This window comes from Cupressus sempervirens, chromosome 2 (genome assembly GCF_028749045.1).
Source record: "Cupressus sempervirens isolate cs-2001-9-10 chromosome 2, ASM2874904v1, whole genome shotgun sequence".
NCBI classification, from domain to species: domain Eukaryota; kingdom Viridiplantae; phylum Streptophyta; class Pinopsida; order Cupressales; family Cupressaceae; genus Cupressus; species Cupressus sempervirens.
The window spans coordinates 13341824-13354480 of NC_143119.1; the positions used below are offsets into that span (position 1 = coordinate 13341824).

Genomic DNA, 12657 nt, shown 5'->3' on the forward strand with positions numbered 1-12657 from the left:
AACTGGTGCTTATTCAAGAAAAAAATTAGTTTTGTGTCCCGCCTTGACTTGTTTTTTGATGAATGCAACTCATAATAGGAGTGTGAGATATCCTAAAAAGCACTATTTGTGCATTCTTTGCGAAGAGGAGGATGTAAATGTTAACAGAAGTAAACTAGCACTTACATCTATATGGCATTCAAGTATACACCAACAGAAGAGCAAAGGTAAGGTTTAAAATTAATTTGAAGGAAATGTTCTTCTTATCCAGCCAGGTAAAGTATTTGGCTACTCATTTGTCAAGATACATTGTCTGCATTCTAGACATATCTAGCCTCTTTTCTACTTAATGAGCTATGCGGAGAGTTACATATCTTGGATACTACAACCAAAGGTACAAATGGTAAGATGGAAGTAAAAATAGTCATAAACTAATAATACTATTAATAAACATAGTTTCAATCTAAGACAAGAGTGGAACCCAAAAAAATTGTATGCAACCCAAAGGAATGGAATTCATATCATCAAATACGTCATAAGTTTTGAAGATGGATGAGGCATACAATTATAAAATGAAGAGATCACTTGAATGTATTGCAGTACTAAATATAAGTTCTCCTTATACTGGTGGCTCATTGTTGCACACAGAAAATAATGCAACTGCCAGTTTAAGTTTTATACAGATTAAAAATTTAAAATAAATGGTATGCAAGTACGTGCTCAAGAAATACAAGTAGAATCCACTCATCCAAAATATTCAACAAAAGCACATTCATTGGAACAATGAACGTGCATGATCCAATAAACTTCAATAAAAAACCTTGGGAATTTCCGATTAAAATAATGCAGCATTCGACCATCATTGCCTCCAAGAATTCTCTGCCATCCATCCAAACATTTTTTAAATTTGTTTATAACAAAAGTTAAAAGAAACAAGTTTAGCATTTTCTCTCAATATAGATTACATCTAGGTATAGTTTTAATTTTTTATTTTACTTCTATAATACAATATACCTTTGTTTTTGGAGGATTGTCTTCATAATGCCTTGATAAGTTTCGAACAATTCGAAGCAAACCACTTAACCTTCGACACTTCCGATTGCAATTCTTTGGCTCATGGTCTCTTACACGCGAATGTAATAGTAGACACCACTTATTACTTTTTAAAACTCTGGCTGTAGCACAAGAAAAATCGTCTATTATTCTTCTCTCTAATGCATATGCATCATGTTCTTCTACACCACTGATTTTTCCTTTACGCTCTCTCTCTCTGGAGTGATAAATCCTTCTCTTTGCTACAACTACTCGATCACTTGCAGCACAAAGAAACTCGAGATGCTTTTTAGGGCTCCAAAAGAACGGATGCCGCTCAACATGATGTATTTTTGATCTGAAATAAAAAATCAACAAATTAATAATTATAATTATGTATTCAAACATATAAATATTAAATAACACAACGAAATACTTAAATATATTTCAAATAGATTCTATTAAAAAAAGGTCTTACCTATCCACAACTAGACGATACACAAGGTCATGGGCCTCGAGAATATGCTCAATAGAAGAAAGATTACAGACAATACCATTTTTTATATTTCTTTCACATTGCTCGGGGTTATTACCAAACAGGTGTTGACCGCCAGTGATGCAGAGGAAAGCAATACATCCAAACATGAATGAGTCCGTTGCTGCAGTTTGTACATCCCCATTAATTTGTTCTGGTGATCTCCATCCATATGTTCCAAAACCTACCAAAAAATAACATATTAATATGATCATAATAAGTATATCATAATTTAAGATTATCACAAGATATTTGTGTAATATCTTAAAAATACAAAAATTCTTGTAGGCAAATGTGGTTTCAAATTTTCAATAGACACATGAAACATAGATGAGACTGCGTAATCTATTCTAAAACTTACGATGGCTACAGTCTTATTGTTAAGAAAACAAAATAAAAATTGTTTGACAGTAAAAGCCACAGCCACAGCTAACATTATGCTAACATTCATACAGAACTCTCCATTGAAACAACGTATCCACTTTCCTTGTGTGATTATGGTTGTCCAATCCAATCCTTAGGCCTTGCTTGCACATAGTTCTATTTTCAGTTATAGTCTTAGTCAGACTTTTTACGATATTTGTGCCTTAAAAGAGTTTCATATTCTTAGAAAACCTCTAATTACATTTGAACATCTAAAAGCTCTTAAAAGCTTGCTATATACTTTTTTGCACTCCTTATAAAATTGTTAGAGAAAATCCTTATGTAAGTCATGCAGCCTTGTTTGAGTGGGTTTTGAGAGGAAAGTAAATTGTTTAAACTCTTTAAGCCTCAGCAAACTCACAGCCAACCCATGGTTAAAGTCAAAGGTAGTCAAAGGTTCAAAGGATCCTCGAGAAAACCTAGTTTTACTCTCAGCTTTTCACAGCCGACAAGCATGAAGAACACGAGACATTATTGAAAACGGAGGATTTCCACACTAGTGAATAGCAGATAGCCTTTCTGAACAGCAAGTTTCTCATTGAAAGCACATTCTTTGAGAGAAAGTGAGTTTAAATAATAAAAACATCAGCCATTCAAGAAGGAATAGTGGATAAATGCTTGAGAACAGCAATCTAAAATAAGAAAATGAAGATCTGATAAAGGAACCACAACAATTAATGCATGAGAAGAGCAGATATTGAAGAGAAACTCTCAAATAGAGTCAGAACAACAGTGAATCGTGGTAAGAAAAATAGTCTGTGAAGACAAAGAAGCAATCCTTTAGCAAAAGCAGCAGTAGTAAAAAGTCTTTAAGAGTATAAGATAGGCCTTTGAACCCTACACTAGAAAAAAGGAAAAAGCGAGGCTTGAACTGTAGAATGGAAATACTACTCAAGTTCACAGAATAATAAAGATATGTATGCAAAGCGAAACATAGAATGTACCTTAATACCACAATACCAATTTGGCGAGGAAATGATTTACTTTATTCATACCAAAATATCATGAGTACATTATCAATATTCCAAGTGCTTATAAAGGGTCGGTTGGTATTCCATTCTGCACGAACTCTTTTCAAAGACAGTATTGCAGTCCTCGAGCCTTATAGAGTTATTGGTACATGTCTTTACAGATTGCAGAATATTCCAGCCTTTCAATGCTCGTCTGTCATTTGTCTCATACTATTGTTACTTACACTACAGTAGTCAAATTCAGATGCATTAGTATGCATATGGTAGATATAATATAATTTAAAAGGAGGTAAGACTGTTGAATGGTTAAAATGTTGAATGATTCTTAGGATTTTGAATCTGTAAATATAAGTTACTCTTAGATAAATAAGCATTCAGAAATAAAAAATCATATTGATTGACAATCATGTCCATTCTCCATGTTTTTGGGGGGGTGTTTACTGTTTTTTTATTCTTCTTGTAATATCCCTCTTTTGGAATAGCTTAATAATAATATACAACCATATGCTGATTATAACTACTTGCAAAATATTAATCGATATATAAATACCAATATAATAATCCACATATAATGAATCAGTCAGAAAAATATCAATAATATCAAAATAATATTAATAATATTTTGATAGGATAGGTGATATTAGATAACACTTATTAAACTACTATTCACCAAAATTAATAAAGAAATAAACATAGTCGGATGCCAGGATATTTTTAACGTGGTTAAATAAATGGTTCAAGTCGATGCAATACCGTCATAATATATGGTAACCACTATCATGAAGAAACTCGCAATGGCAAAATGATGTTAAGCCATTCATTTGGCAGCAGCAAGAAATAGTCATCGGTAATAATATGTTAAGCATCTGATATTAATATTGATGACTGCTAAAGACGAACAATATCCTAGTCGGCATTTATTTTGAAAAAATAACAATTATCAGCACTGAATGGATGGACAGTTGTTTATATAGCTAATGCCATAATCGATTATCTTAGGGACAATGATTGTGAGGAGATAATCAATAATCAATTCCAGATCTACCTCTAAGCTAGCCACTTATTTGATTCCCTAATTCTATCTCAGGGTTGTATAACTCGCATGTATTTATGGGAGTAGTTTATTGTATTAAGATAATATCTTTAATATCTTTATTAAGATATCATCTCCTTAGTTAAATACTTTCCATAATGGCCAACTACTTGTCTGTAGTCTGTCTTTCAGTCTAGATAGGAGTGTTTCCTATCCTGTCTCTTTTGTCTTCAGTCCATATAGGAATGTTTCCTATCCTGTCTTCAGTTTTGTTTCTAATTTCATCTTCAGTCTACATTGTTTCTTTTAGAAACAACATCCTTGTAATTCTTTATAAGGAACACATTTATTCCTCGGTTAATAAATCAATCATCCGGAAATCCGTTAATCTGCCAATTCTTGAATCTTGTAACATATTGATGGTGCTGGGGGAAATTGCATTGTAAAACCCATGTAGGAAAAATTTAGCACCAAACACTTTGTACTAATTTGAATGAAATGGGTACAATCAAGTCAAGGCATCCATGTATGAAGGAAGCGCCAACATCTCAGTCTGAAGTCAAGTTGCCTGAACAATCCTATAACAATGGTGTTCCATTACTCCCTTTACTTTGTGATATGTTTACTACCAAAGTAACATGTCGGCATAAGATTAATTCCTCCCATTTAGTTTCATGAGAACTGTTGGGCCTTTTTAGTATGACGTTTAGAATAGAATTTGCATGAAGTGGAAAAGCAGAATTTTGTCTGAATTTGGATGTTGCTTTTTTCTTTTTAGTTGAGTTCCTTCACTTAAGGTGGCCATAAACCCATTTGAAACAAATCAGAATCCAGAGGCCTTTGGATGTACCTACTAACCTTATTTCTTGCAAAGATAATACTATGATCTGGACCACTTACTACCATCTCTTTTGTGTTCCTCGAATGATGCATTGGGGGTCTGCCATACATTATGATTGGTTGGGAAGAAAATAAGACACCCGTGATGATCTCCATAACATTTGCACCTATTTGCAGTTCTAATAAAGAATGCGATGGCAGCAGTAATACTGATTTCCAAAATCCATCAAGGGATTACGACATATGTGTGCATGTATTTCTACAAGGCACATTTCCTTCAGTTCCTTACTGTTAAGGGCTTCCTTTTTTGTTTCTTCTGTCGTGAGGTGTTTTTTGTTCCTTCTTGTTGCTTTTCTACTTTCTGCTCTCAGGTGAGATATTTCAATTTACTCAGAAAGCAAGTTATGTTAATGATGTTGATGGTCAGGCTGTACACTTAGGAAGCATGGTTGAAGAGAGCACCTTTTAGATCATGTTGTTTTGCATGTGGTTCCAAATCATTGCATGCATACTATCGAAAGACAACACCATAATCAAACAAGCAATAAATAGGAAAAAGAATGTGGAAGAGAAAGACATAGGGGATCATCATCTAATACGGGAATTATTAAACTAGAAATCATAAATTGTATAAATCAGATTAGCGAGGAGAGAAACAATGCAATATAGTCACCAGAGATTGCTGGAATAAAGATGGTAATTTAACATTTCTCTGTTTCAGTTAAGTATCATCATTGAACTTAATTCATAAACATGAATAATAGAAGACCGAAATATCAGAATCAACATTATGATAGATCAACATTAACATCAGCAAATAAAAGACCGGGAAATCAATGAGAAGACAACTACATTAGCATTAAAAACATATCAGCTTTGGCAATAAAACAAAAGGACAAAGGGATCAGAGGAACCAACGTTGACTGTTTCTAATCTTTTCAAGAATTACAAGTCTCTTTAAAATGACATTAGAATAAGGTTTCAAGGTTCTATATCTCCATTCAAAACAGCAACTCTATCACTGTTATAGCAGAACTGATGCCCAACATTATAAATAGTTAACTCATTCCTGAGATGTTGATATGCTCTCCACAAGAAACAAGATAATCATTATGATATATAGAGAACTCAACAGGAGCCATCAAAGATAGATAGTAACTTATAAATTTACAGCCAGCGGAGGCTGCATAAGGTGTACATGACAGAATGATAGACAGATGAATACAGTGAGGAATGTTTTCAAATATCCCATTGCATTTCACATTCAGCAAGCTAACAACCCATTGGGGAAAATAGACAAAATCTGGCATTTAGCAAACATAAGAATGGCAATATGTATATGGACAACAAGATGATGAAATGTAGGAGTATAGCATGGATATGTGCTCTTGAAGTAAGCTGACAAAAAGAATGATGAAAGGAAATAAGGAGCGACCATTCCCCAACAAAATAGATGCAAATGACGATACCTTGGAAAGATATGTCAAAGACGACAATCATTAATGATAGTTACAGTAATTAGAAAGTATCAATGTTGCAGAACCTTTAAATGATTGAAATAACAGATTCATTAAGCGATCAACTGACACAGCAGCATCCGTCAAGAGGGGCTAACAAACTATAGGATAATTAATATCTATAATGAAGAGATATATAAATGATGGCAATGATCAGTAATAAATAAAAATAGCCAGCAAGGAATAAATAGATCTTATTGCATAACATACGGGTCATGGAAGAGACTCATCCTATGGTAACCAAAGAAATGGGTGAGCTAGAAAGAAAATATGATAAGGAAACCATTTAGGAAGAGATACGATTGTCAACAAGCACCAAATAACCAAACAGGATAATCGTAAGTAAAAACAATTAAACATGCACCAGTTAAGAGAAGATGATTTGCAATTATGATCCACTGGTGTAGAAGGCCCAATTGGTTAGATAGTTTGACAATACTCAAGAACAATGTTCCGTGTGCAAATATCTCAGTTATGACGGTTAACCAACAATATGATTACATTTGAGAGATCTTCGACAACTATTATACTAATTAAAAGACCAATTTGATATATGCAGACGGAGACTCAGTCAATAGAAAGTATACAAATTGGAGATGAAGATTAAGTTGAACGATGCAATTGTCTAAGAGAGTAACATTGTCCTGCTATATCTATATCTATAAGTAAGATAACATGAACTATGATAACAATATTATCGCTATAAGAAACATGAAAGTTAGTGTTGCACATGTCTAGAAGGTCAGGTCAGATATAGAACGAAAATAACCATTGCCATTACTAACTTCTTTGTCATTACATACAACCAAGGAATATAATCCAAATGACAATCTTATCACAATATAAGTAGACAAGTCCATTCTCTATGTTATGTCCGACAAGGCTATCATCGTTGAATTAGAAATACGATCTTTGGCAATAACAATTCCCTATCAGCACTTACACTGTCTGGACTCTGCATTCATAAGTCATCATCTATGCATAATAGAAACTAAAGGTCTGAAGAAAGAAATTCCCTATGATTTAGGGTTACTACGCAATCATCCCTATTTCCCGTCTTAATGGGAAGAGGGACATTACACTTAGCTCATTTCGAAAAAAATCTTCTTTTTTTTTTCTCTTTCCTAATATATGTTTAAATTTTAATGATATAAGCACACCATTTTAGACTCTAAGAAGATTCAAATTATTTTGACATCAGTCAGTTCATACCTGTACATTTCCAGGTTGGAGGAAAAATTATGCATAAATTTTTATATATATTTATATTGGATATCCATTTTCTGAAAAACAGGTAATTAGAGGATTTTCCTACTGTCAAACTCCTGTCCATAGAACTGAACCTTCTTAAGACATTGTTAAGCCAACTGTAGTCTTAGTGAGATTGATCCTCTGATTATGGTCTGTGTTCACTCTGAATGACTCGTATTGCTTAGTTGTCAGCATAGGAAATCCCTTTATTGTATTGATCATCTAATCGCCACAGGTCATGAGGGATCTACAACCAGATTTAGTTCAGCTATTGTTCAAAAGAAAAAACAATAATTTTTTTATGATTCATCAAGCATTTGTAATCAATTGGGTTACAAATTAACATTTTATATGTGAACAGTCATTTAACTCAGCTGTTGAATCTCAAGGTTACCAATTGTTAGGACTGAGTCCATTTCACCACAACTGAGCATCTCATTTGGCTACCAAAATACACTCAACATAGTATCAAGATCTGTGCTGACTAATGCTGCGAGAAGAAAGAAAGACCGTGCATTCATAGAAAACCAATTTGAGCGTTCTACTTCTACTGCAAAAAATACCTGATGTAATTTTCTGTCATGGAAACAGAGCGTTTTATGGTCCGTTGACAAGAAAGATAATTTAGTTAATTATCCTCACAATCCAAGTGCTTGTTGAGAACACTTCCAAAGGATCATCTCCTCGTATTAAATGCTAATAAGGATCAATTTCCTCTAAAACAAGAAAATAATGAGTCCCTCTTTGCACTACTTTTCTGTCTTAAGGTTCTCTTTGTGCTTATCATGTATAGGAATGGTAGCATTTACATGTTCATTAGGTCTTTTAATAATCAACAATAGTATTTCATGCCTTGTGACAAAATATTTAGGTCTTTTGATATCAACGATAGTATTTCAAGATTACCCTATAACAAAATTAATGCGACACACCATCAACGGCAGTGAGAAATACCCAGGATATTTAGGCAAAACTAGTTTTTATTAAGCTATACGTCAGTTTGCTCCTATACAATGTCTTAAACGAATTATCCTAGGTAAATAAATTTATATTTGCTGTATGCTTGTCACCAAACTTCGCATTTTAAAAATATATTCCACTGCTTCCAACAATTTATAATGGTCTCCTTCAATCTCCATGTGAAACAATAGAGCTGAAAAAATCACTGGCAAAAGAATATACTGATTACAGATATCTTTCTCTATAGAGGTAGCAAGAATTTACATACTGGCCCAACTAGCATGCCTATGTGGCTTATGAATTCTTCTTAAGGAATCAAGAATTTTTTTTCCCTCAATTTATACATCGTTTCAAATTTTACCTTTCAAGATGAAACTAATGCTCGTCTACGAAGATAAAGGAAAAAAACACAAGGATATTTGTGTCGATTGAAATCAGCAATGTAGTTTTGTCTTTGGCCTGAAAATAATATAGTTGATTTCAGTCAAAGAATTTTGTTAGCTTGAACATCTCAGACCTTGTAAATTTATGGCACTTTTATTATCAATTAATTTCTACTTTTGAATTATTCTGCCGTCTACAAGTACAAGTACAGGTAAATTAGACAAAACCAAAACAGCAGGAACTTTCCTGCCCTGCAGCTCTTGTTATCAAATGACAGAGTCAAAACACATCCTGGCAACTGAAATATCTCATTTATTTTGGAGTGAAAAAACAGCAACGATCAACGAAAACTCAGTTTTAGTACATAAGATAAATTAATTGCTAAGAGCAGAACGGAAACATTAGTCCTAGAAAAAAACAATTAACAAAAATATCCTCCATCTATAGAGAGGTCAAACATGTAAAATTACTTAGACAAAGTGCAAGATTGAACTACAAATAAATTAAATTAAATTGCATATCTAATTTTTTCTTGCGATGTCAAAAAATGAAAACCAAAGAAAAAAAGTTTGAATCAATAAAGAAAAGTTAAAACAATGGATCATCTTACCATTATTATCACAGTTGAAGTCAGCAATTTTCGCATGAAGACGGTTATCTTCAAACTTCAGCAAGATATTTGCGGGAGTTAAATCTCGGTGAACAATGTTTCTTTTGAGGATGTGACAAAGACCCAGCATCACTTGCCTACAATACAAGAAAAAAATGATCAGTTTTCCTATTTAAAAATTAAAAATTAAAAATTAAAACAAGAAAATAAGAAAAATTAATATATTACCAAATTTTAGAACTTAATATACATTAATCTTATGAAAACCATTTATAACTAACCTCAATATGTCAATTGCTTGATCAGTTGGAATCCTCAAATTTTTATCTATAGTACTCAGCATTCCAATTTGTTCAGTTTCACATAATTCTTTTATGGATTTTAATTTCTCTCTCTCTAACTTATCTTTTATCTCATTCCCGATGTCTATATTATGACGGATATAGTTCTCTTGCACTTTAACCAAGTCCTGTAAATTGCAATTGCATCTCTCTAGTGCAATGTACAGATACTTCTGATTTGTTGCAGCGCCATAATATCTTACGATATTTGGATCAGTATCCAATTCTGACAAAAGCATTATTTCTTTTCGAATTGTATTCATATACTTCTTTTCCATACGCTTGAACACTACATTCTTTCGATACTGATAGATTCCTTCAAGTACAGCAGCACCCTTGCTGCCTGTATCAATCTTTTCCCCAACCTCACATTTGGAAATCATGAATTCACTGTAGGAAAAAAAAAAACAGTCCTATGATATTAGAAATGATTGTTTTTTTCCTACAGTGAATTCATGATTTCCAAATGTGAGGTTGGGGAAAAGATTGATACAGGCAGCAAGGGTGCTGCTGTACTTGAAGGAATCTATCAGTATCGAAAGAATGTAGTGTTCAAGCGTATGGAAAAGAAGTATATGAATACAATTCGAAAAGAAATAATGCTTTTGTCAGAATTGGATACTGATCCAAATATCGTAAGATATTATGGCGCTGCAACAAATCAGAAGTATCTGTACATTGCACTAGAGAGATGCAATTGCAATTTACAGGACTTGGTTAAAGTGCAAGAGAACTATATCCGTCATAATATAGACATCGGGAATGAGATAAAAGAAAAGTTAAAACAATGGATCATCTTACCATTATTATCACAGTTGAAGTCAGCAATTTTCGCATGAAGACGGTTATCTTCAAACTTCAGCAAGATATTTGCGGGAGTTAAATCTCGGTGAACAATGTTTCTTTTGAGGATGTGACAAAGACCCAGCATCACTTGCCTACAATACAAGAAAAAAATGATCAGTTTTCCTATTTAAAAATTAAAAATTAAAAATTAAAACAAGAAAATAAGAAAAATTAATATATTACCAAATTTTAGAACTTAATATACATTAATCTTATGAAAACCATTTATAACTAACCTCAATATGTCAATTGCTTGATCAGTTGGAATCCTCAAATTTTTATCTATAGTACTCAGCATTCCAATTTGTTCAGTTTCACATAATTCTTTTATGGATTTTAATTTCTCTCTCTCTAACTTATCTTTTATCTCATTCCCGATGTCTATATTATGACGGATATAGTTCTCTTGCACTTTAACCAAGTCCTGTAAATTGCAATTGCATCTCTCTAGTGCAATGTACAGATACTTCTGATTTGTTGCAGCGCCATAATATCTTACGATATTTGGATCAGTATCCAATTCTGACAAAAGCATTATTTCTTTTCGAATTGTATTCATATACTTCTTTTCCATACGCTTGAACACTACATTCTTTCGATACTGATAAATTCCTTCAAGTACAGCAGCACCCTTGCTGCCTGTATCAATCTTTTCCCCAACCTCACATTTGGAAATCATGAATTCACTGTAGGAAAAAAAAAAACAGTCCTATGATATTAGAAATGATTGTTTTTTTCCTACAGTGAATTCATGATTTCCAAATGTGAGGTTGGGGAAAAGATTGATACAGGCAGCAAGGGTGCTGCTGTACTTGAAGGAATCTATCAGTATCGAAAGAATGTAGTGTTCAAGCGTATGGAAAAGAAGTATATGAATACAATTCGAAAAGAAATAATGCTTTTGTCAGAATTGGATACTGATCCAAATATCGTAAGATATTATGGCGCTGCAACAAATCAGAAGTATCTGTACATTGCACTAGAGAGATGCAATTGCAATTTACAGGACTTGGTTAAAGTGCAAGAGAACTATATTCGTCATAATATAGACATCGGGAATGAGATAAAAGAAAAGTTAAAACAATGGATCATCTTACCATTATTATCACAGTTGAAGTCAGCAATTTTCGCATGAAGACGGTTATCTTCAAACTTCAGCAAGATATTTGCGGGAGTTAAATCTCGGTGAACAATGTTTCTTTTGAGGATGTGACAAAGACCCAGCATCACTTGCCTACAATACAAGAAAAAAATGATCAGTTTTCGTATTTAAAAATTAAAAATTAAAAATTAAAACAAGAAAATAAGAAAAATTAATATATTACCAAATTTTAGAACTTAATATACATTAATCTTATGAAAACCATTTATAACTAACCTCAATATGTCAATTGCTTGATCAGTTGGAATCCTCAAATTTTTATCTATAGTACTCAGCATTCCAATTTGTTCAGTTTCACATAATTCTTTTATGGATTTTAATTTCTCTCTCTCTAACTTATCTTTTATCTCATTCCCGATGTCTATATTATGACGGATATAGTTCTCTTGCACTTTAACCAAGTCCTGTAAATTGCAATTGCATCTCTCTAGTGCAATGTACAGATACTTCTGATTTGTTGCAGCACCATAATATCTTACGATATTTGGATCAGTATCCAATTCTGACAAAAGCATTATTTCTTTTCGAATTGTATTCATATACTTCTTTTCCATACGCTTGAACACTACATTCTTTCGATACTGATAGATTCCTTCAAGTACAGCAGCACCCTTGCTGCCTGTATCAATCTTTTCCCCAACCTCACATTTGGAAATCATGAATTCACTGTAGGAAAAAAAAAAAAACAGTCCTATGATATTAGAAATGATTGTTTTTTTCCTACAGTGAATTCATGATTTCCAAATGTGAGGTTGGGGAAAAGATTGATACAG

The 12657-nt window shown here is 32.9% G+C and overlaps 3 protein-coding genes across 3 annotated transcripts; all 3 read right to left on the reverse strand.

The window, feature by feature from the left end:
- Window positions 1–544: 544 nt before the first annotated feature.
- LOC149570841 (serine/threonine-protein kinase/endoribonuclease IRE1a-like) lies at window positions 545–10276 on the reverse strand. The gene is made up of 5 exons (XM_089812408.1): window positions 9817–10276; window positions 9536–9672; window positions 1490–1730; window positions 994–1369; window positions 545–858 (listed from the first exon to the last, which is right to left on the reverse strand). Exons 1-5 carry the CDS (start codon window positions 10257–10259, stop codon window positions 724–726), a joined length of 1332 nt encoding a protein of 443 aa, XP_089668534.1. The 5' UTR covers window positions 10260–10276; the 3' UTR covers window positions 545–723.
- Window positions 10277–10428: 152 nt separating this feature from the next.
- Window positions 10429–11401, reverse strand: LOC149570842 (serine/threonine-protein kinase/endoribonuclease IRE1a-like). Its single transcript, XM_089815642.1, has 2 exons — window positions 10959–11401; window positions 10429–10814 (listed from the first exon to the last, which is right to left on the reverse strand). The coding sequence occupies exons 1-2, from the start codon at window positions 11399–11401 to the stop codon at window positions 10619–10621; spliced, it is 639 nt and encodes a 212-aa protein (XP_089671768.1). The 3' UTR covers window positions 10429–10618.
- Window positions 11402–11760: 359 nt separating this feature from the next.
- Window positions 11761–12561, reverse strand: LOC149570843 (serine/threonine-protein kinase/endoribonuclease IRE1a-like). Its single transcript, XM_089815643.1, has 2 exons — window positions 12101–12561; window positions 11761–11956 (listed from the first exon to the last, which is right to left on the reverse strand). Exons 1-2 carry the CDS (start codon window positions 12541–12543, stop codon window positions 11761–11763), a joined length of 639 nt encoding a protein of 212 aa, XP_089671769.1. The 5' UTR covers window positions 12544–12561.
- Window positions 12562–12657: the final 96 nt, after the last annotated feature.

Excerpts from the sequence above, each read along its gene's own strand:
- LOC149570843 (XM_089815643.1), bottom strand. The coding sequence starts at position 12,543 with ATGATTTCCAAATGTGAGGTTGGGGAAAAGATTGATACAGGCAGCAAG. Across the intron at positions 11,957-12,100 it reads CAAGCAATTGACATATTGAG|GCAAGTGATGCTGGGTCTTT; the intron begins GTTAGTTATAAA and ends CTTGTATTGTAG.
- LOC149570841 (XM_089812408.1), bottom strand. The coding sequence starts at position 10,259 with ATGATTTCCAAATGTGAGGTTGGGGAAAAGATTGATACAGGCAGCAAG. Across the intron at positions 9,673-9,816 it reads CAAGCAATTGACATATTGAG|GCAAGTGATGCTGGGTCTTT; the intron begins GTTAGTTATAAA and ends CTTGTATTGTAG. Across the intron at positions 1,370-1,489 it reads TATCGTCTAGTTGTGGATAG|ATCAAAAATACATCATGTTG; the intron begins GTAAGACCTTTT and ends TTTTTATTTCAG.
- LOC149570842 (XM_089815642.1), bottom strand. The coding sequence starts at position 11,401 with ATGATTTCCAAATGTGAGGTTGGGGAAAAGATTGATACAGGCAGCAAG. Across the intron at positions 10,815-10,958 it reads CAAGCAATTGACATATTGAG|GCAAGTGATGCTGGGTCTTT; the intron begins GTTAGTTATAAA and ends CTTGTATTGTAG.